The 25,529-nt window shown below is 36.5% G+C and overlaps 1 protein-coding gene and 1 pseudogene across 1 annotated transcript; one reads left to right on the forward strand and one right to left on the reverse strand.

Moving 5' to 3' along the window:
* Positions 1–715: 715 nt before the first annotated feature.
* LOC147672906 (uncharacterized) lies at positions 716–1,328 on the reverse strand (annotated as a pseudogene).
* Positions 1,329–8,851: 7,523 nt separating this feature from the next.
* On the forward strand, positions 8,852–11,980 carry LOC147672907 (uncharacterized). Its single transcript, XM_086947929.1, has 4 exons — positions 8,852–9,074; positions 9,355–9,413; positions 9,512–9,576; positions 9,669–11,980. The coding sequence occupies exon 4, from the start codon at positions 9,682–9,684 to the stop codon at positions 11,083–11,085; it is 1,404 nt and encodes a 467-aa protein (XP_086804055.1). The 5' UTR covers positions 8,852–9,074; positions 9,355–9,413; positions 9,512–9,576; positions 9,669–9,681; the 3' UTR covers positions 11,086–11,980.
* Positions 11,981–25,529: the final 13,549 nt, after the last annotated feature.

Consider the following 25,529-nt stretch of genomic DNA (forward strand, 5'->3'; position numbering starts at 1 on the left):
AACATTGTTTAGAAATCCTAAACGAAGAAGAAGGCCTTGGTAAAAATTGTAAATGAGAAATTAACACATTCTTGTCCTGAGCCATTACAAGAAAGCCATTGAGGTGGACGATCAGTCTGATTCTTTGTGTTCTGAGAAAAGCTTCAACAGGTTTGAGAATCTTGGAGAAACACCAAGGAGCTGAAGAAAGGCTGAAAGGAAGGGATTTGAAGCGGAATAAGGAAATTCCCCATTGGAAATGAAGACATTTTCTGTGAGAAGGATGTATCAGAACTGACAGGTAAGTGTCTTGTGGTCCAATCTGGCTAACCAATCGTCCTGAAGTAAGATATCGCAGAAAAGGAGAATGGTTTCCATCTTGAAATGGTGGTACACAACGAAATGTTAAAAACTTTTAGACTTACCACACGGCAAAAAGTTGTATTTTACTTCTGCACCAGAAAAAGGGTGCTGAGAAATCCTGAGGGATCAAGATCTGTTTTTTCAATTGCATGTTTGGGTAGAAGAGAATAGATTTTGTCTTGAATTAACAGTGACTGGCCCTGTGAAAAAAGATGAGAATGAGGAACATACGACTGCAGTGGAGGTTGATAGAGTTCTATTTGATAACCTTGAACGGTTTGAATTAACCAGTGATCTGTAGTCTGAGAAAACCATGCATTTAAACAAAGAGCTAATTTGCCTCGTACAGGAGGTAGGCAAGAATTGGAAAGTCTTACCTGAGAATTGTTCTCCTTTGTTCTGTTATCCCCTGGAGCAAAACCCCTTTGGATGGACGGGGATATAACTGGGGTTTGTAGCCAGAGTAGACGTCCACCTAGGACTGCTGGCCGAAGGGGTCTCTGTTGAGCGATTGACCCTTGTGAGATAAAGGCCGGCTAAGCGTCTCCAACCTTTGCTGGCCCTGGGAGAAAACCCGGGAAGAAAATATCTTCTTGAGAGAAAGCTGGGCCTTATCCATCGTAGCGAAAGTGAAGACATAATTTCCCAGTTCTTTGAAAAAAAGAATATCCCAATAAAAGGCCATTAGCCAAAGGACCTTCCTCTTCAGTAGCCAAGCTACTAAGCTTTTGATCTATTTTGAGTAGCAGGCTTTTCCTCCTTTCTTGTGAAATATGGGAATTGCCCAAAATACATATAGCCCACTAAGCCGAGTTAGATATGGTGTCAGGATCCATGTGTGTGCCTTCCATCTTTGCCTCTTCAGCTAAATCCAAAATTCTGGTCAGAGGACCAACCAAATCCAAAATCCGATCTTGACAATTGGACCAGCCTCTGTCAAGACCTTTCTTTGGGTCTTTTCCGTACTTCGTAAAAAACATTAACATATTGGGATCAATAACAGGAGTGGACGTAATGCTGTTGAGACAAAAAGGTTGGGGAAATTTAGATTTCAACTTGTTACATGAAGATTTATCAAAAGCCTGGCGATGGTAAAAGGACACAAACAGCCACATGCTCTTAAAGAATCCACTTAGTAGAGTTGGGGTGGTAAATAAGGGAGGGGTCAAACATGGGTTCTTCCTTATATTATAAAACTAAATCATTGGACACTGGGTGAAAAAAACCACCAACATTATGAGACATTTTCCACCTTTTCTCCGGCGGCCTATAAATTGTAGGATCTGAATATCCTTCAAAATTAGTAGTGTCATGCACGTCGTCATCATCGCCATCATCAGTGGCTTTAAAATAGATAACATAAAGGAGAGAGAGAGGGAGCCCCGAAAAAGAAACCGCTCGGTGGGAGAACCAGTGCTCAGAGAAATGCCTTTATTAGTGACACCAGAGGTGGCTGCACGTTTCTTGGAGGGACCTTCAGAGGGGGCTAAGAAAGCATTTTAGAAAGGGACTCCTCTAAATTCTTTGACACATCCAGCATAGAAACTACTCCAGCCTGCTGAACAGATTCCCTTACAAAGAATTTCAAATTGTATTTAAACACCTGAGTGTCTTCTTCTTCAGACATAATGATAAAATTAATTAATTATTCCTAAACTGAGAAAATGCAGCAAAATAATCCCCAGAAAAACAATTGTAAATTAATAAACTCTTAAGTTTCCCAAAATGGAAAGGAAATGGTTAACAGAGAAGAAAAGAGCCTAGGGGAGTGTCTCCAGGAGAAGGGGAGGGGCATGTTATTGGGAGTTGCCCAGGCAAGGAGTGAAGAAAAAAGTATTTTCACAAGCTTGAAAATGCTGCGGAAGGCTGGGAAGGCGAGATTTGTCTGAGGAAGGCAAACAGAAGCTCTGAGGGTAGAAGCGAGAAACAGTAAGCACGCTGGAAGAAACAGCGCGTTGAGAGAGCGCACACATGATAGAAGCGGTGAGCAAACAACAACAATAACTGGAATATTGAAGCAAAATTACCACAATAAGGACTAAGTCATGAAAATACTAGCAATATGAAGCCAGCAAACGTGAAAAGAATACTTATGTTGACTGCGAGCAGCAAGAAAAGAGGAATTGTTGCTCTCAGTCCAGAAAATTGTTAGGTTACTCAACGCTATTGGTGCTTCTAATGTGATGTCATTGTTTGTAGTTTTTTATCCAGGTTTACTGGCTAATGTAGTTTTGTTTTAACTTGGCAGCTATTAAATAAAAAGCAAGAAAAGACCGCACAATATGAGCCTTCGTCTTGTAATAAAATCTGGTACAGTTCATGCTGTATTTACGGCTCGGTCTGTACCACCCGTGGGCCATCTACTTCTACAGGTAGCACAGGTACTCGGGCAACGCAACGCAACGCAATTTAGCTTTGCACACGTGGGCTTTTAAAATGGTTAGTAAGCCAGCCCATCTATTTCACTGCATTGCATCCCATGAGCAACCGCACAAAAAACATTAGTAAAAAAAAAAATGACCTGTATACACAAACTACTCAAAAAGAAGCTGGAAGGTATTGCAAAGGAATGTATAAATGAATGTATTGATTCCTTGAACAGGCTGGCTCCAGAGCTAAGGGAATACAAGTGTGTTAGGGAATAGGGTGAGTAATGCAAGTGCCTTAACTTGTGCAACATCAATAAGACCACAGAGAGAAAAACTGAAAATAAAATGCAGGATGGGGCGGCTGGTGCAAAGAGTTCAGGATTTTTGTCCTCACAGCTTGCCCATCCCAGATTAGGACCAAAAGAAGATTAATTCCTAATGGGGGTTTCCATGTAAGACCTTGACTATGACATCATATGGTATGCTCACCTTCACAGTTTCAATGTTATCACTCACCTGTAGAGTCACTAGAGTCAGAGGAATGTGGCCGATCTGAATAACGAGTTCTTTTAGCCTAGCCCCTTGCCTTTTATAGAATGCACAAGGGAACCATGTGACCAGCATGGTGACAATCCAGCTGAATCCATAGTGGCAGTAAGCCATTTACTGTCTGTTTGGGTGATGTGAAAGAATTAGAATGTATTCTGGAGTACTTTTGTTAGAACACCTGTGTCGTTAGACAATACCCTAGACATATCATGATAACCTTCAAGAGCGGTCCAACAGAAGATTGAGTTGGGGAATGTGGGCAGAGAGTATCATCCCAGAGTAATTGAAATCCCATACCTTGTTGGGTAGATTCCACATCCCCAATGCCCACCTTGGGTACACATAGTTATGTCTTTGCCATTTTTATACTTCCGACACTGGTGCTAGGAACCACTCCTCTGGGAATCTTCCCCTTTCTTTCATGGGTCTCGCCCTGTTCTGTGGAATTTGTCTAGATTTCCAGGGCTGCTCTGCCGTTCTGCTGTATGTACTGGTCCCTGCCACTATTGTTGTACCCTTTTCATCATCCATCACTAGCCAAAGTAAGCAGAAAATGACCATTGGTGTGACAGCCAGGTGCTGCGACACATCTTCAGTTTAAAAGGTTGATTCACAAACTGCATTTTGTAGCACGTAAAGTAGTTCTAAGGTAGTACTGCTTATGTACTGTGTATGTACTGGTCCCTGCCACTATTGGTGTACCCTTTTCATCATCCATCACTAGCCAAAGTAAGCAGAAGATGACCATTGGTGTGAAAGCCAGATGCTGCAACACATCTTCAGTTTAAAAGGTTGATTCACAAACTGCATTTTGTAGCACGTAAAGTAGTTCTCCGGTAGTACTGCTTATGTACTGTGAAATGTAACACACAAACCTACTGGTAGAGATCTCCACTCAGCCTCTCCTATTGTTTCTGTGAGGATATCCCTCCCTACTTTGGTGGTGATAACCCTACACATAAGTATACGATTTTGTAGTAAATGTAGAAGGGGCCAGAAGAGGTGGTGGGAAGATGGGGACCAACTACTCAAAATGGGTGTGGTTAAATTGATTTATGAAGTGTGTAGGGAGGAGCATTCTAATACAAAACAAGCATTCACAAAAGAGTTTGATCCTTCCAATTCATAAAACATTCTTCTAATGTTACTACAGCTTCATTAGTGTCAAAATAGGCTCAGATGTACTCCAGTTCAGAATTGCAGTAAGTCAAGCACCACACATGGCCAATCAATGGCAGTGCAACACACTCCCATAGAAGAACAATTGAGGCAGAGAATTAAACTGATGAATTCCTTTAAATTATGGTGGTGGGCAACTCCGCAGCAGAACCACGCTGCCAAACATGAACCAGCAATCCTCCAGCCAAGAAGAATAGGAGTCGCACTCGTGGATGCATCGGCAATTCAATCCTGATGCGTTTCGGTCTTTGTGACCTTTTTCAAAGGGAATCCGATATTTTTATTGGCAAATGACGACCAGCTGTCACAATTGCTCATTGTGTAGTGTTGGCCCCTAGTAGCCCTCCCAAGTGGATGGCTACTAGCATTATGGGACTTGTGGTCCTACATGTATTTCATATGCAATCCAGTGGGTATTCAATGCCATTTTGGAGTTCTTATCTTGGGGTACATCTGTTCCACAGCAGACTTATTTTCAAAGCTACATATATCTATATAAATTCACTGAAAAACCAACGGTTACATTGATGTTATAGTTAGGTTCATGTTTTACCCACACAAAACCATAGAAGTTCTGCAGTTATAGTTATACTTATAGTTATACTTATGATAAGAAACTATGACTCGTGGCCTAAAGTTACTTAATGGCACAAGTTATAGTTTCTTCAGATAAGTATAACTATAAGTATAACTATAACTATCAAATTTCGATTGTTTGTCTAGGTAAAATGTGAAACAAACTTTAACATCCCTGTAACCTTTGATTTTTTCAGGGAATTTCTATGTATTTTTTTTTATGGAAAGTAATATATAATTACCGTACATTAATACAACCACCTGCAGCATAGGCCCTGTGGCCAACTTCCATGCATGCACCTAACCCCACGGTGTACATGCGGGGGGATGGTGAGTGAGTTGGTTAGGTTTTTTTTCCAATTAGGTTTTGGTTACCTGCAGATTTGCAAAGGATCTGCGTCCCTAGATATCTATAAATGTATTTCTTAAATATATCCCAAACTAATTAACAGATTTTCACAAAATGATGAAAAGGTCTCTTTCTAGACCAATGAATGAAAAAGCTTTATTCGATTTTAAAATACATAAAATCATAAAAGCAACAGATTCAGTTTTGCACATACAATAATTCATGTAAATACATTAAGAATGTTTAAAAAGAACAATCAAATTTAGAGAATATTTAAGCTTTTCCTTTTTTTGTAGAACGCTTTTTAAAAAACCTGTCATTACGGCCACAGTGTATACATCATTAAGAGATAAAAGAAACAGTAGGGCCGGCCTGCATTGTCTCAATGTTCCATACTTTTTTAGAAGTGGTTTAATCCACCTCAACCTTTCATCAACATAAAATTTACAAAAACAGATAACGTGCAATGTAGATTGAACTGACATATTATCACACGGACAACTACATAACATCCTGTCCCAGTTATTCATATTTGGGAAAGTTACTGAACGAAAAAAGATGTTAAACCTAAATCTTGTCAGTAAATACAAGTCGAAACCATTTAAGCACCAGTTTAAATAAGGTTGAATCGAGTATGTCACTAACGTTACTTGATGATGAGTCACAGATTTCTTAACCAATTCTACTCCTGCCCTTAGGGTTTCCAAATGGTTCCAGCATAGCAACTTCAAGTCCTTCCTGGAAATATTACACTGTGATTCAGGTGTATGATAAAACTCAGGTCTCCCTAGATCATTGGCAAACTTACGTATATAGGTCAACCAGGGGATTCTAGTGGCCCGATCTAGGCTCATGCAGTCAGTAACAATGTCTCTGTTCAGGCTAAGATCGGGTGAGGTCCATACTCGATGCCACAGCAATAGCGGTTGCATGCTAATAAGGTCACTTATATACTGAATGCCCAACTCTGCATGACAGTTAAAATTAGGTGTACTTTGGAACAGCCAGAATAAATTTTAAAAATGCGTTTTCTATCTTCTGCATGGGTGTTGAGTCAGATATTCCCCAGACTCCCGCCCCATAAGTAGCTGTGCTAATACACTTAGCTTGGTAAATTTTCAGCTAGATATCTGCGGGTCTTTTCCCCATTTTTTTTAGAATATCATCAAGGCAGATGTTGCTCGTTTAAACATCAGGGACCTGGATCTAATTGCAGGCCCCCAGCTACCCGTCTCTTCTAATACAATACCCAGGTAGGAAAAAGTTTTGGTAGGGGCGATCTTCTCTTTCCCTACGTCTACCACAGGTCATTACAAATGTCTTTTTTACATTTAGTTTCAACCCCCTCGTGTCCATAAAGTTCATATATGTATTTAAGGCCATTTGTAGCCCTCTTTGAGTTCTGGTCATGACCACAGCGTCATCAGCATACTGGAGTGAAACAATTTGATTATGTTTGACCTGGGGGGAATCGCGCACCTCGGCCTTCAAATCTTTCTCTAGATCATTGGTGTATAAGTTGAAAAGAAAAGGGGCGAGGACACATCCTTGCCTGACACCCCGCCGGACATGGAACGGCTTAGTGCATTCGCCGTTGGTACCAAATCTAACTTTTGCCCTGGCTCCCACTTAAAGCTGCCTAAGGAAGGAAATTAGGGCCTCGTCCACCTTCAACTCCTTAAGGATCTTCCATAAATGACTGTGAATAACACAGTCGAAGGCAGCGCTTAAGTCTGCAAATACAGCATAGATTTTCCCCTCCCTTGCCTGAGTGTATTTTCCTAGGAGTAATGAAAAATTAAGGACTTGTTCAACTGTGCCCCGACCTTCCCTAAAACCATATTGGACTTGCGACAGAATTTCTGCTTCTTCTGCCCATTGCCGCAATCGATTCAAGATTACTCTCCCAGTTATTTTCATAAAAGAGCCCAGGAGGGATATAGGGCGATAGCAGGAAGGGTTGTTTTGGTCGCCCTTTTTGAAAATAGGGATAATTATTGAATCTGACCATGTGTCAATAAAGCCCAGATTGCAACTGGCCTCAAGCACACATGTAAGGAGCGGGAACCATAACTCATTCTTATATTTAAATAAATCGATGGGTATTCCATCTGCCCCCGGAGCTTTTCCTCCCTTACTTTGATTAATAGCCTCTGTGATTTCTTTGGCAGTAATAGATAGGGACATGGGGACAAAGCTATCCTGATTCCCCCCTATTAATGGCCTGGTGTCCACAATATTGTTTGCCACCCCTAGACCAATATCGACATTTCTGCAAAATTTGGTGTAATTCTGTTCAGCGGTTCGAGCTGTAGCCGTTTCTAAATATTGCAAAATACCAATTGACATTGTATGGGGAAAATAATATGTGGACCCCCCTCTTTTTCTCAAACCATGCTTGACAAATCCCCCCGAAATGTTCAAGACAACTGAAATAACTTGTGTCCTAGTTTTGTAAGTTTCGTCAACATTCGTCAAATAGCGCCAAAGTTATTAGCAAAAACAAAAAAGGCTTTAATTAACTACCTATTGGCTATCGCCAGAAGAATGTATATATAGTATAGAGTTGGCTCTAGAAGCCCAAAATATCACCTCCACCGTCCCCAATGTTAAGGAACACACAGACACTACTTGATACTTCGTAGTGTTTATTTACAACAACGCAGCCTCACCAATGTGTTCGACCTTTAGCCTTGATCACAGTGTGGAGAGGAAGCTGACGAGACCATTTACAACATCATGACATAAACAACAGACTTGTTGAGTCTCCACACCGTGATCAAGTCTAAAAGCCGAAATGCATTGGTAAGACTGCTTTGTAGTCAATAAACACTACGAAGCATCAAGTAGTGTCTGGGTGTTCCTTGATGTTGTGAGCGAAGGAAGTGTTATTTTGGGCTTCAGGGGCCCGACCTAGACCGCCACCGTTGCAGCCCCTTGTCTCCATTTGTTTTGCCGAAGGAATGAATATGTATATATATCCCGAAGTGGTTGCAGGCAGCAGAGAACACCCGGGCACAGACCACAGATGCAATAAGAGGAATTTATTTGCTTGTTACTAAGTCCACATGGTTCCATGATGAAATATCGTTAACATAAATATCGTCTATAATAAATATCGTCACTAAAACATCGCTTACAGAAATATCGTCATCCTATACATAACATAGATTTCACACAAATATCGATATTTTTTTATCGACAACCCTAATATCGTTAACATTAATATCGACTACTTAAATATCGACTACTACATTATCGACTGTATTTTAAATAACACTACCTTTGACATATATATCGACTACACTAACATCGACGACCTATGTACTCTAAATATATACAAAAAATATCGTCTTTTTATAAACAACTCGAAATGCACTATTCTTTGATTTAACTTAAATTTTTCTGCTATTTTATTGACATCACTAAAACATTTAATATATACTTTTACAAACAAATAGTGAAGCAACATCGTCTCACAAAAATAACGGTTTTCCCACGCCAAATAACGTTCTCAACCAATGATTTTGAATTTCCACTAATTGAACCAATCCAAAACTACCATTAATTAACTCACTCATATAAATACAATTACACACCTAACGTAATTTACCATTTTTGGCCCAAACTTGGAGAAAAACGGTTACCTTGCTGAGAGAAGAGAATACAAACGAACGACTACAACTACAATACATCACACTACACTTCAAGTAAGTTAAATACCATTTTTCTTTCGAAGTTACTATAAGTCCATAAACTCCCGATTTTTAAAACTGTTGTTCTTTAGAGTAACAACTAAACATGTTGAACTTATCAACAACGACAATACAGTTAGATGTAAGCACTTTTATTAACTACCTTATCCATGTCTACTTAGATAGCTGATAAAAAATTTTTAAACTGGCTAAGTAAATGTAAAATTTTAAAAACATGTATCTAACTACTATCATCCAAATACTACAAGTAACACAATGATAATTTTTTCCACAGACTCTACAAAATTATTTGCCTATCTACAACTACACTACCAACATCTTCTACTACATTAAGTAAGTATAATCACTGTATGTGTAAAAATGCAAAAATTAAAATGAAAAACTTATTACACTAAAGTATTTCTTTCTATTATTCTTTAACACTACTACAGAACTTAAACAGGATACAAATCTGAAAAAGAAGTAAGAATAAAAGGTTTACCAGTGAAGCCACATAGTAAGTATACATTAGCACTGTAGCCTAGTATTAGACACATCTCTATAAATTGTGTTCAATATTCTTAAAAACACATATATATATTTCCACAGATCTACCTTAGACATGGCAACTGGAGCTACTTTCATTACTTCGCAAAAAGGAAAACTAATGCTGAGCTACATGGGTTACACCTACACCCAAGAAAGAGTGAAAGCAAATAAGACCCATTGGAAATGTAGTAAATATTACTCTAATGCATGCTATGGTAGAGCAACAACTGTTGATAACAATGTGTTAAATGTACGTGAGCATAACCACCCACCAAATGTAACTGAAGTGGAAGTGAGAGAAGCACTAGAAACATTGAAAGATGCTAGTACAGGATCACAAGAAACAAGCACTAGCATTTTAAAAAATGTATTAAGCAAAGTTCCTGAACATGTGACAGGACAGCTACCTTCTATTCCCAACTTAAAGAGATTAATTGCAAAAACTAAACGTGCTTCTGATCCAACTCCACCAACACCAGAAAGTTTTCAGGATATAAAAATATATCCTGAATATACCATTACACATAATGAGGATAAATTCTTAATGTATGACAACAACAGCCAGGACAAAAGAATTTTACTTTTTGCTACAAATAATAATTTGCAAAAGCTTAAATCATGTGAAACATGGATGATGGATGGGACTTTTAAAGTTTGTCCCAAACCTTTCTATCAACTTTACACCATTCATGGGGAATACCAAGATACAAATATCCCTCTTATTTATACTCTGCTGCCAAACAAAACTAATACTACCTACGTTGACATTTTAACAACGATCAAAGAATTAACAGATAATTACTATCCTCAAAGAATTATCATTGACTTTGAAATTGCCATGATTCAAGCAATCCTTAAAATATATCCCCATACCTCCATACAAGGTTGTTATTATCACTACAACCAAAGCATATGGAGGCACTTACAAAAATCAACTTTAAGCATAGAATATTCTACAAACAGTAACTTTGCTTATCAAATAAAAAAGTTGATTGCATTAGCATATGTACCAACAACAGAAGTAGCTAACTACTACAATTTATTAATTGACAGCCCTTTCTACCGCACCAATGAAAAAATACTAACTCCCTTCTTAGACTACTTTGAAGATACCTGGGTTGGAAGATTACATCGTTCAGGCCACCGTAGACAACCTAAATTTCAAATACCATGGTGGAATGTATATGCTAGTACAATAGCACAGAAAGCTAAAACCAATAACGCAGTTGAAGGATGGCATAATGCCTTCCAAGCCACTTTAGGGAGAAGTCAACCAACACTTCACAAACTGATCCAAAGCATAAAAAAAGAGCAAAGCTACCAAGAACTCAGAATAGAACAATCGCTTTCTAAAATTGGCCCTAAACTAAGTAAACAAACATTAAACATGTACGAATATCTGCAGCAAAAAACTAGAATGTACCCAAGTATAGAAGGTCTAGCATACTTAGATCTAATAGCAAAATCAATCCTTTAAATATAAAATTCCAAAAAGTGAGCAAAGCATTATAAAAGATACTATGTAGTAAAATTTATTAATATTATATCATGTAAAATTATCAATAATATATTTTTACAAGACATAATAATATTACATTTTACTAAATAGTACACTATACCACAATGCAACCCAAAAGTAAATATCACTTTTACTTACGGTTCTGCTGCTGTAGAATATGTTCCATGGTGATAATTTCCACAGAAATGTTACCAACAGCTATCCATATCCAATGTGTAAAAATCCCAACAAAATGTAAAAATACAACTGTTTGATAATAGTCCCGTAGCAATCCTCTCGAAATAGAAACCATGAAAAAAACGATAAATCCTCACGAGTAAAAAAAGTTGATACCCCGAAAAAAGCAGAACAATGTAAAAGTATGTACCTGCTTAAAAAAAACACGTCACAGTCCATCTGCTCACCAAAAGGAAAACCTGTAAAATATCGAAATAAAAAATAACCTCAAAACATAGGAAATACGCATAGCCTACACATAGTATAGAAAAGATAAAAACAATCTAAATTCATCCCTTAATCGACAGTAAACGTTACTTTTGTTCGAACTACCTCACAAAGTACGTTCTCCATAACGTCGCTAAATAACACGTAATTCGCACATATTATGTAAAGTACTACACATATCTACACATACACACTACAACTATCACTAAACTTTACTTAAATATCTTTAAAAGTAATGAGAAACAAACTTACCTTCACCAACAAGAAACAGCTCCCAACCGCGAGCTTCCGTTTTCTAAAATGACCCAAACAACGATGTTGATAGAAAAAAAAGTGAAGTTCCTAAACTAAGATGGCTCCATAATAAAAACTAAAATAGGACAAAATAGGCTTTCAATAAAAAATACATTGTATAAAATAGCACAATATACCCAATATGTATTAATAAATGTATTTTTATTGTTAAAAAACATATGAATATTGTAATAAATACATTAATATGTTTAAAATAATAATGTATTATTTGTTTATTATTAGAAAAGTGAATGTCATTGTTAAATATTTTTCTCAAATGTTACAAAATGTAAATGTATGTTATGTACATATCATGTTAAAAATAATCACATAATAAATATGTAATATATTAAATTTTAATAAAAATATTAAAATTTAATATAACAATTTATATATGATAAAAACATTATTTATGTCTAAAAATGCTATATAATTTGTTACCAAAAATAATGTGAAATTAAAAAAAAAAAATTTGTACAATCTTTGTAGTACCAAATCAAAATGTCAATAAAATATTTTGTTAAAAATATTGTTTCTTAATTTACACTTGTCATATGAAAATAAAAATTGTATACAAATGTATTTAATGTATATTTATGAAAAGAATAGACTATAATAATTTACTATTCTAAGTCCAAACATAACTTAACTCAGGGAATGTGCTGGATAATAATCCTAAAAAATTTACTATTCTAACTCCAATCTAACATAAATCAGGGAAAGTGCTGGATAGTAAACCATAATAAATTACTATTCTAACTCCAGTCCAACATAAGTCAGGGAAAGTGCTGGATAGTAAACCATAATAAATTACTATTCTAACTCCAGTCCAACATAAGTCAGGGAAAGTGCTGGATAGTAAACCATAATAAATGACTATTCTAACTCCAGTCCAACATAAGTCAGGGAAAGTGCTGGATAGTAAACCATAATAAATTACTATTCTAACTCCAGTCCAACATAAGTCAGGGAAAGTGCAGGATAGTAAACCATAATAAATTACTATTCTAACTCCAGTCCAACATAAGTCAGGGAAAGTGCTGGATAGTAAACCATAATAAATTACTATTCTAACTCCTGTCCAACATAAGTCAGGGAAAGTGCTGGATAGTAAACCATAATAAATTACTATTCTAACTCCAGTCCAACATAAGTCAGGGAAAGTGCAGGATAGTAAACCATAATAAATTACTATTCTAACTCCAGTCCAACATAAGTCAGGGAAAGTGCTGGATAGTAAACCATAATAAATTACTATTCTAACTCCAGTCCAACATAAGTCAGGGAAAGTGCTGGATAGTAAACCATAATAAATTACTATTCTAACTCCAGTCCAACATAAGTCAGGGAAAGTGCAGGATAGTAAACCATAATAAATTACTATTCTAACTCCAGTCCAACATAAGTCAGGGAAAGTGCTGGATAGTAAACCATAATAAATTACTATTCTAACTCCAGTCCAACATAAGTCAGGGAAAGTGCTGGATAGTAAACCATAATAAATTACTATTCTAACTCCAGTCCAACATAAGTCAGGGAAAGTGCTGGATAGTAAACCATAATAAATTACTATTCTAACTCCAGTCCAACATAAGTCAGGGAAAGTGCTGGATAGTAAACCATAATAAATGACTATTCTAACTCCAGTCCAACATAAGTCAGGGAAAGTGCTGGATAGTAAACCATAATAAATTACTATTCTAACTCCAGTCCAACATAAGTCAGGGAAAGTGCTGGATAGTAAACCATAATAAATTACTATTCTAACTCCAGTCCAACATAAGTCAGGGAAAGTGCTGGATAGTAAACCATAATAAATTACTATTCTAACTCCAGTCCAACATAAGTCAGGGAAAGTGCTGGATAGTAAACCATAATAAATTACTATTCTAACTCCAGTCCAACATAAGTCAGGGAAAGTGCTGGATAGTAAACCATAATAAATTACTATTCTAACTCCAGTCCAACATAAGTCAGGGAGAGTGCTGGATGATAAACTATAATAATTTACTATTCTAAGTCCAAACATAACTTAACTCAGGGAATGTGCTGGATAATAATCCTAAAAAATTTACTATTCTAACTCCAATCTAACATAAATCAGGGAAAGTGCTGGATAGTAAACCATAATAAATGACTATTCTAACTCCAGTCCAACATAAGTCAGGGAAAGTGCTAGATAGTAAACCATAATAAATTACTATTCTAACTCCAGTCCAACATAAGTCAGGGAAAGTGCAGGATAGTAAACCATAATAAATTACTATTCTAACTCCAGTCCAACATAAGTCAGGGAAAGTGCTGGATAGTAAAGCATAATAAATAACTATTCTAACTCCAATCCAAAAAATTATTGATAATATTTTCATTAAGGATTATAAATAAAATTTCGTGACAATTTCAAATTTGAAATTTTAAATTTCGAATTCTGATTATTTTTCATATTTCGCATTTTTTTATTTTTTTTTTTTTTTTATTTTTAAATTACTACCCACCCTTATCCCCTAAAATACCAATTACCCGCTCCAAAAATGTTATTATAATATTTTCTTTAAGGATTACAAATAAATTTTCGTGACAATTTTATTTTTGAAATTTAAAATTTCGAATTCTGATTATTTTTCTAATTTCGCAATTTTTTATTTTGTTATTTTTTTTAATTTTTAAATTACTACCCACCCTTATCCCCTATTATACCAATTACCCGCCACTAAAATTAAATATGACTTTTTCATTAATCATTAAAATTAAATTTTCGTGTAAATATCTATTTACTATTTTTAAATTTCGCATTCTGATTAAATTTCTAAATTGTTGTTTTATTTACATTTTTTATATTAAATTTTAAATTACTACCCACCCTTATCCCCTATAATACCAATAACCCGCTACTAGAATATTAACAAATCTTTTGTAAAATATTATTTTTTTAACCTTAGTATTACTAATATTATTTTTTCTAATTTTATACACAACATTATAATAAATTATTTTTTTTTTCTAACACATTATATTTTTTTGACGATATTATATACAACGACTTTTTAGTCAACGATATTCTATTCATCGATATTTTTGTTTGACGATATTTATGTCAATCTAAATAAACGATATTTTTTACAACGATATTTACTTAAGCGATATTTTTGATTTTCGATATTCTTACTACGATATTAATGCTAGTCGATATTTTCCCGTCGATATTCCATCTTAATACCAGTCCACATAACGCGTTTCGGCCGCCAACCTGCTGCCTTGATCACACACATATATATATATATATATATTTATATACAAATAAATCATTTTACCTTTATTCAAAGATATATATGTATTTAGAATATTTAAATACATAACCTTCGAACAAAAGTATTACAATTTTATAATAAAGATTAAAAAATAATAGTTTCAATTCTGTTTAAAAATTTATATTTATAAATTAACTTAATGTAGTTCAAATCTTTTATTTTTAATGCACATTTAGTTTGGGACGTTAATGTGCTGTAAGTTTTTACTTAATTAGCTCCAGGTTCATTTTAATTATTTTACATTTATATTTTCCATTAAAATACGTATTGAAAAAGAACTGCATTAATTAACTTTAATATATATTCCTATACTTTCCTACAGCAACATCCCACCCTTTTGGCGGTGATCTCCACCAACAGCTGTAAAACTACTTGTAGTAACTTTACACTCATAAGTTCACTCACAGGAAGCTCCACACCTCATTTGAGGGGGTGGAGATATCTGTCTACACCTGGGTGTACATTTCCATTCGGAAAGACAGATATGGAAAAAAGTGGAGAGTTACACCTAGGTATAAGAATATATCTGACATATAAATGAATCTTTGTGAATCGGACAGGAGGGCTGAAAATGGGATCACTGACGAGTTTTTGATGCCCCAGTGCGGGGACACACTAGTGAGTGTAGCCATGCGCTTTATAAATGTGTTTATTATTATTATTTTATCTACAAGTAACAGACTACACAAACTTTGGAAGTAGTCTACCTTGCTCCCAAATACTGAACCAGTTACATTCTCACTTGCTCCATTCACTCACTTTAATGTGTGTTACTTGACCACTTTAGGTTTTTGGTGAGAGTCAGCACCTTCGTAAGTTACTCCTTGATAGTGAAGTGAGAAATTCCTTTCTGCTTACTTCATGCCCAAGGAGCTACTTACTAAGGATGTTATCATGGACCACTGATCTTTATTATTCTGCTCTATGTAAATCGAAACTCCCTATGATAAGATACTCATACACACGTAATTTTAGATTAAATATATCTAGGTAGGGGCCAGTGGCAATTCATGAAAATTAATGCTTTACAATCTCTCACACCGGGAACATATTAATTTGATCTATTTCTTATGCTTACTCTTGTAAAAGCTAAACACAAAAAAGGCGCAACCACACTTGATCTCCCCTCTAATATCTGCCTTGAAAAAATACTATTTAAAGGATGACACACATGTGGCTGTTGTGCAGTACCAAAAGAAAAAGTTGTTGCTGTACTAAATAAAGACATTTTAACTGCATCAAAGGGAGAACAAATAAGTATACTTTGCAATTTTGAATATTACTGTATATCACTTTAATGTTTACAATATTTGTGATAGGGGTAGTCTATAATTCTGTGAATAATTTGTAAAGAACTGCTCTTTATGACTAGTTCATTGTGCACTCTCGGTAGTGTGATAAGTTTTTCTTGAACACCATCTCTAATTTAAATATATCTTTTTACATTACCTATTGTCTCGAGTTATGGATGTGAGGATTTGATGGCCCTAAAAATATCATTTTAATATTTATTTAGAAAAGTAAATTAAAGGGATCCATGGGGAGTAGAATAATGCTTCCATTGAGAATGATTGGGCTGTGATGGTAGTAGTTCAGTTCTTTACAATCACGATATACTCAGAAATGTAGTTAGTGGATTTATACAAAATATATAGGAAAAGGTAAACATGGTAGAAAAACTGTGGCTTTTAATATTCATGTCTAAATTGTTTTGGCATGGAATTGGCACCTAGTAGGTGCATGAAGACTAAGTGCCACCTTAATTAGACATGAAGACATTCAGCTTGGTAAACAGTTCTCACGATGAACAAATGGGGCACACCTGTGGGCATGAGTGGAGTAGTTAAGTCTCCTATAAAAAAAAACTTTGCTTTTAGAAGTTGAAGAAGAAGCGAATCAACAGAAGCCAAAAGAATATACATAAGCCCGCATCCAAGGACTTGCATTTTTTCGCTTGTCCCGAGCTGGAAAATGCAGTCACACATCTTCGGAGAGAAGTGCTGGTTCTTCCCTATGGAATGTGAAAGCACTGGAATGAGAATCCTCAGTTTATCAGCAATTATCAAGGTATTCATAGTGTGTGTGTCTCTCTCTCTCTCAGTAGTTTGTCTTAGATTAATAAATGAATAATAGCACAAATATAGAGCTAGACCAGAATCTAGTTAGATTAGGGCTTTCATATCTCAAGGAGATATCAACCACTGAATAGTTTTTACCCCAAATGCAATGTCTTAGCTTCTGTTGTATAGTTTATTTTGTCTAATATTGGCTGGCGTCCATCCATTGTTTTCTATAATTTTGATACATGCGATGAGGTAGTAAATAATTTCTAGAATTTCCACAAGATATGTATAATAAATAGATATTTAATATTATTGGGTTATGCACCTATGTCAGGAGTAGAGGTGGCTAAGGTTCCTCGCATAATAACCTGTGAGTTCCTGACATGTAAAGATGCTTCGCTCAAAAGTGTTTGCTTCTAAATAGATGAAAATATCATAAGATATACCTCTAAGGTTTTCTATCTCAATGTTAGAATAGACGGCAATGTCTTACTCTCCACTTGGGTAATAAAACCTAGCCATGATGGGCCTTTACCCCTAACAGCGCTAGTTTGAGTGAAAGATCAGGAAATTGTTTGGTGTCCAATGGGGGTCATGATTCCTGGGTAATTCTTAAGAATTTAATGATGCTGAGGTCCTCTGGAAATGCACACCACATACTTAAAATGAAGTCCACAGGGATGATATCCTCCTCAAGGTCGGAAAGGAGTCCCTTAACCTGCTTAACATTTGTTAATATTGACATATACAAAAGATTTCCCAAAAAGATTACCCTGAATCTCTGTAACCATGGTTGATGATTACATTAAAATACCTGAAAATGTACGACCTGCACTGACTGCTTTTCTGATGTGAAATCACAGTACGGTGATTGACATTTTTCCTAGAGACAAAACCAATGTATATTATTGAGCAATTTTACTCTTGGGTTGCGATAGGTGCAGCTGCATTTGACACTAGGGAATTCACTGGGTATAAACAGGTTAACCACCTGCTACATATACTCCATATATTAAGAGTGAATTTCAACCCTAATATGCTAAGCATCATGCGCATTAAAATGTATGCTTGTGCGAATTTATAGCAGGAATCTGAATGTGTCAATTACCTCTAGAGGGACCGCCATGGCCTTTCTTAGCTACAAACATTACCCATCATAAGACACATAGGCAGAGTGTGGAAATTACTAGAACTGTATTAACTGAAATCAATATATACAATCATCTGTGACAATATGTCATGTTTGCTGAAGATACATCAACTAATAGAGGCATTTACCCACAGACTATAAAAGCTACTATAGAAACCTGCCCAACAATTCAAGAAGAATTTCCATTTTAGATAGCACAGAAAATGCACTGCATGGCTGCAATGTATCCCAATATGAACCCTTCAGATGAACACAGAATTATGCCTATGCGTTTACCTATAGGTATAACACCTGAGGAAGAACATTGCAAAACACGAGGAATAGTATTTGCTAATCTACATGCTGCCACATATGGCATCACATCATTTGGAGTAATTCCTGATGTTTTAGGAATTATACAGGAAACATAGTGCTTCACTGCAATAGATCCTGGGATTAAGCTCCTTAGAAATAGCAACACTGATGTGGAGACTTCTTTAAAAAATATCAAAGGAGGTGCAGCAGGTCTGGCTGCCATGCAGAGATGTGCAGATCTGCTCTAGAAAATAGGGAAGCTAAACTCCCTAAAATCATTTAATCAGTATATACAGCCAGGGGGGCCAATATATTAGTTGAAATCTAGGAAAGATTGCGTTGGTGATTCTAAATCTAGGAAACTGGATATAAAGTCTTCTGATAAGAGACATCTAAATTTAAAGACAAATCCTATAAAGGAACGATTAGTTTATATACAGATGACACTCAGAGTAAATTTAAGTTTAGAAGTAGGCAGAAAATACAGTCTCATGCAAGATAACACTCTGAAGAGAAAGTATATTTCTTTCGACAGATACAAGGAGATCAGAGGCACTGAAATAAATCAAGAAGGCATCAACAAGTCTCTCAAAAATCTTTGCCATCTGGAACTTTAAAAAGAGCATACCAACAGAAACAGGGGAAAGACTCATTAGAGGAAGGGCATCGCCACAGGAGAAAAGTGGCTACAAATCAGTTGGAGAATGCTTCTCATAAAGAGAGTTTGTCAAACAGACAGGACATGGGTTCCAGCCAGTGCTAGGCAGAGGAGCCAATGTAACAATGTTCTCTAAAGTCCTCAACAACCATCTGAGGACAGCCGTAACGAAAGGTTATATATAGACGGAAACAAGGAAGGAACACATGAGTGAAATAGATCAATATTTGTAGTTGAATGTCAGATTGTGGGAGATAAGGAAAAGACTATTAGGGCAATATTCTAGGCTTACCTTTCCAACAATGATTATATCATATTTCCTGAAGGAGAGTTAACTCCACAAAAAGTGATAAAATTTTCTGAAGGAGAAGGACTAAATATCAATGCATTGTCTACTCTGGTCTCACAACCTCTTAGAGAATAATATGCTATAAAATGGACATCACGAATGCATCCTGCTTTTTATTTTAAAAAAATCCGCTTGGATTGGATTAATGAGCAGCTCTAAATGTTATTCATTGACCCCTCACAACATTTTAAAAAAAATGCCTGCTCACCAAATCCCAAATCCGATGATAAGAGCCTGCCTTCCCAAAATTTAAAGGTTTCTAAATGCCCCCACATATACTAGCAAATTACGAGCCCAAAGGCGTTGGGAACCCGAATGTGTCTGTTGAGAGAGGGAAATAAATACATAATATCTTTGTTAACACCTTAGCAGCTATGGAACGTCCAGCTCCAGTGCTGAACGTTCCATTGCGCAGGTGAGGTTCGAACGTCCAACGGCCGACGGCAGCACTCCCGAGGTAGTGGTGCCGTCGGCCGTTGGACTAGGCGCAGCACTTATGAGGTTAACTGAAAAAATGTGCGGCACTAGAGCCTCGAAAAACATTCAAACAGCTTCATCTTTAACTGGTTTTCTTAACTTTGGATAACATATTTGCCACAAGAGTTACACCTATTTATCAATCGGTTACTCCTACCTTCAGATGAAAGGATTGGACTGCAACACACCCTTAAACTCTAACACAATTCCTGAAAGATATATTATGGTCATCCTTCTTTCAGATTAGAGATAATTCGGAAAACTGGGCAAGAAGAGTAGCTGGAAGTAAACCAAGTGTTTAGCACATGGTCTATAATGAATGTAAGAACATTCCATTTGTGTACAAGTTATGCTTGTACTCAAATGCTGAGGAAAGGTTCTCTCCTACTGGGAAAATGTTTACTGCAGCTCAGATGGCCATCATTAAACATAGACCTGCAGCTCAGATGAAGAATATCATAATAGGGACTCCAGTCCCCGTACTAAGGCTAGCATCCCAAACGTTAGTACTTTTCATACTATATGGGTGCATGGGAGCAATTGGGATCATTACAGACTTCTCCTGATAAGCTGTCTGATTATGATCTCTCATTGAGAAATCAAGGATTTCTGGAGTACAAACAGGTTGCACCCTACACTCTAAATGTGAAGCCATGTGAAACCATTACCCAGTTACAAAAACATTAGACAGTGTTCCACACTGATGGTTCTGTTCCACCTGATTCAGGGATGCAACAAGGGTGCTCTGCTGCCTGTGCAGCACTTCAGGGTTGTTTTGTTACAAAATGTCGAGTTGGTAATTCTTCATACATACGTTTAGCCCTTTTGTATTTGCACTACCAAAATGGCTGAAATAAATGCATTGTTGTTGGCCTTCCAGATCGCGCACCCATGATTTCTCCATTAGTGATGTCAGATTTTTCTGTGTGTTCGGGTTTACACTCCAGAGTTAGATCACTAGAAATACAATGGATAGAGAGATTCAGAAGGTAAAAACAAAAAAACAAAGCAGCTTTGGGAATGAATACCTACTTTCTGAAGTCAGCTACCACTGCGGGATGTTCAACATATACTGGCCACAAATGAAGTTGCTATAAATTCGTTGTTAACGTGTATAGTTACATCTGTAACTACGTCTCAGACTAAAATGAAGATATAACACTAGCAATGGAAGCATCAGCTTCTAAACAGAGTAAAAACATTCCTAAGGGTTTTCCAGGGAATGTTCAGAAAACCCATGCTAAATACTGCAGGGGCCGGTGATCATTATATTCCAATGAAGGAGCTAGATTAAGTTTAATCAAACTAGCTCAAGGAAAAATGGATATGCACATGCAGGAGTCTCAGTGATGCTTCCAGTGTTGAGAGAGTGTTACCGGTGGAGGACTCCGCCTAAGATAGATAGGGAGCATGAGCTTCGGTGTAGGATTTGTCAACTGACTAGGCCTCTACTATTAAAAGGCAATCTCCTATATAGTTGATAAAGGCTGCTAAGCCATTTGACATCATTTAAGCTGGTCATGTCGACCCTCTGCCAGCTGTAAATCAATATAAATATATATTGTCAGCTGTAAATAACTTAACATACTTTATGTGGGTATGCCCTATGTGTAATGTCACACCTGGGCAACCGTGTAGCTCACACAATTGAAAAAGAATTGATATGTCCGGCTGTCATAAGAGGAGTTAGGATTTTTTTTATACAGATCAGGGTCCAGCATTACATCTTATAAAAATAGGAAACTTAATAAAAATAGGAGATATGTACTCATAATTTCCTTTTCGTTCAGTATCATCTACATACTGAACAGACTCAATTCATAAAGCTCTAAAATACAGATCTATATATGAAATATTTCAAAATTAACATCCAATTAAGTTGTCACTCTGACATGGCAGCAAAAATGAGTGCAAATTACTACATCAGAGCAGCTAAAAGAGTTCCACCCCCCCCCGACATGGTAGGAAAACCAAATCCAAATAAGAATTCATAGATCTTTAAAAGAATTAAAAACTTTATAGTTAAAAACAATTCATGGAACTCCGAAATACTGAGTTTGTGTGCAGGTTACTTCATAATAAACATTGAAAGGAAGTTCTCCCCCAACATAGCAGCTGAAATTATGTGAAAATTACTCCATAATGAGTAACGTCACACCTGGGCAACCGTGTAGCTCACACAATTAAAAAAGAATTGATATGTCCGGTTGTCATAAAAGGAGTTAGGATTTTTTATACAGATCAGGGTCCAGCATTCACCTCAAATATGTTAGCTAATGCCTTGGCTGAAAATGGACACTCAACTTCAGCTTAGCCATCAATTCTCTCCTGGAAGTAGTAGTGTGGCTGTTAGGAGTAAAGGTACTGTTAAGCAAATCTCAATTTACAGGGTCTTAAGCGATAGCATAAATTACCTTTAAAGCTTATATAGCTGACAGCAAGTTAATAATCTAACCAGGTAAGGACTATTTGGCATTATACATTTTGAAATGTTGTCTAGATGTTCATTTCAGAACTTCCAGGCTCACAGATATCTCTGAACCATTGTCTATTGATTGTCTTCAGGTCTCGCAGGAACCGTATGAAAAGAAGTCCTACCATGCCAGGGTCAAGCGAACATGGTGGGTGGCAACCAAAAGCTACTGTCCAAGTCTGCAAAAAGATTACATAAAAAGAAACGTTTGGCCTTGTATACGGAGAATCATTAAAGCCATCTCTGTACTGTAGTTCTGCCTCTCCTGCCTGACAGGAAGAGAAAGAGGCTACTGTCAAGGTGAAGCCTTGCCATGTGGCCAGCGGTGCCAATACCGCACAGCTATCCCTTGATAGGAAGCCTCTATCTACCACCACTGATCCAGCAGATCCAAATGACAGCTGGAGAACCGACCCCCTATCTTTCTGCCACCTACTCCTATGGCTCAAGTGATGGAAAAATAACTGGGAGTTAATGTTGATGTACAGCCAGTTCAGCATCTTCAACTTTTAATACCATCAGGACCAAGTTTGGAACCTTGCACTGAAATACCATAAACAGTATTGCAATGAAAAGCAGTTCTGCCTTACCTAATGAATAAGAGGAAAAAGAGGAGCAGAGTAATTAGAGGCTGTTTTGGAACAGAGTAAGTAAAGCGCAACATAAATTGTTCGACTGTACACTCAATTACCGTGCTACAGCCAAAAGGTTTGGGTGAACTTGCTTGTGGTGATATTCAGTATATGAATTACATAGTAATCATTGTTACCCAAATAATGCATAGGCAGACCCTTTCGTATTGGTCCTGAACCTGAGTTAAAGTTTCAGTAATTCAGGGAAATAAACAGTTTTAATCATGAAACTGACTACTTGAATATACACAGTAATGAATTAACAGATGCATTACTAGGCATAAGTGTGTTTATTCCTCTGTTTTTACTTAATATGTCAATTCTGGTTTTCAATTATGGAAAAGCATAATACCACTCAGAAGTACTGTACGATAAAAGTGGTGGGAGGCATTATTCTCTGCTTTTCTTTTTCCAAGTGATTTGTTTTCTATCCGCATAAAACAATTTTTCTGAGTACTTGTTATTGCTTTGCCTCAGCAGAAGATTTCTATGATCCAAAATACCAAAAAGGAATTATTATCATTGTCAAGATTGAAAATCTGGTAGAGAGTTATCCGCAGCTGAAATGGTAACGGTACAGAACATTGGTATCTTTAAAATGATATTTGCTTCTAACGTGTTCATAGATGTAAGAGACCTGGTCATCAGGATCACAGACACTTTGTTAAAGGCTTTGCTGGTTAGATTGGGAGCTGGAAAGACACTACATTTACACTAAATTGGGTTTCCACCTTCAATTTTATGCCAGGAGTGGTTTCAAGATCACCCAGTAAATTTCATAATCAAACACATAGGCTATGTGTATAGATTCACTAAATGAAAATGCTAGTGTTTAGTTATTTTGCATGGACCAAAAACATCTAAATGGTATAAACAAGAAATGATTGCCTTAACTGCTTTGCTGTTGATGCAGAGATTGGAAGAGATGCTACGCATAAAATCTTAGACATTCAGGCAGAGAATACATGGACAAGATTTTCTGTTGTTGATGCAGACTTGAAGATATTGAATGAGCATATATGGCCATTATCTTAAATGCCTTCCGCTTTAAAAATAATTATTGAATGCTTAGAGCTTTATGTTGCAAACTCATTTCAAATATTTTTTTCAGTTGCAATCTGCACTTGCAATGCGCAAATCAAAATTTGCCCTGATGAGCATTATTTATGATGCAAAGTTGTTTGGAGTTCATGGTGTTATACCTAAAAAGATTTCTGTGTCCAAGAAAGAGACAGTGTACACTTGAATATCCTTTTAAAATATTGTAAATCCAGCAATTTCACAAAGGGATATTCTTAACATGTATTATCTGAACCGTAGTTTAATTAGAGTAGCAATATTTACAAAAAGTACAATTACTGGCGGAGATTGAAAAGTCCAGGTAGGTTTCAAGTATCTGGAAATAAGACTGCGCAATTCAAATGGAGTTTTAAATGTGATTCACACATGAAGGTAAATCCTCATTTAATAGTGCAGGACAATATATGAATGACTTAAGTGCTTCACATACATGTCAGGAAATGACTCTGCCTGAAGTTTGCAATAGATTATCAGTGGGTGACAGATGCATGTTAAAAGCTTCACTTAGGCCTGAAAGGTCTGCATTGAAAATCATTATGTGAGCAACAGACAGAATGTTGTAAAATAAAAAAAAGGAGTAACATATTTTAAAAGTAAACAGGAAAAGTTACTGCAATCAAAAATAATATCTGACACCAAAGGAAATAAATGAAGCTCTTTTCTGGCAAGACACTGCTTGGCTAACAGACAATGTCAACATAAACTGATTGTCTACAGTCATTTCATTTCTCATGTTAGAGAGGGTCTCTCGCGAGCACATAGGACACATTTGTTTAGGCTACAGCAGAAGGTGTAACAAAAAAACACTAATCGGCTACAAATGTGTTATTCAAGTGCTTTTGTGGACGCCTTGTACTATCATTAGAGGATTCAACACAGCAAGAAAGTCATCTCATCTGGGGGCGTTAACATCAAATTTTGCCAGACTTTTCCATACCGCAATAGGACAATTCCTGGAAGCCTTCACTTGAATATTTGAAATCCTATTCTTTGGATCACTACATGTTGTCTTTTTGGCTTCTGTGGCTATGCAAATTCAATTATTGCTATGAAAATGGACAACTTCCCATCGGTAAATGAAGACAAGATTGGAAGGCACCTAACACTGCAGTGGACTGGGTATTTAGTCCACATCTATGCTCCGAATTTCTGATTAGTTGAACCAGAATAGGTAAAACCC

The sequence above is a fragment of the Lissotriton vulgaris genome, unplaced genomic scaffold, assembly GCF_964263255.1.
Source record: "Lissotriton vulgaris unplaced genomic scaffold, aLisVul1.2 SCAFFOLD_2391, whole genome shotgun sequence".
NCBI classification, from domain to species: Eukaryota; Metazoa; Chordata; class Amphibia; order Caudata; family Salamandridae; genus Lissotriton; species Lissotriton vulgaris.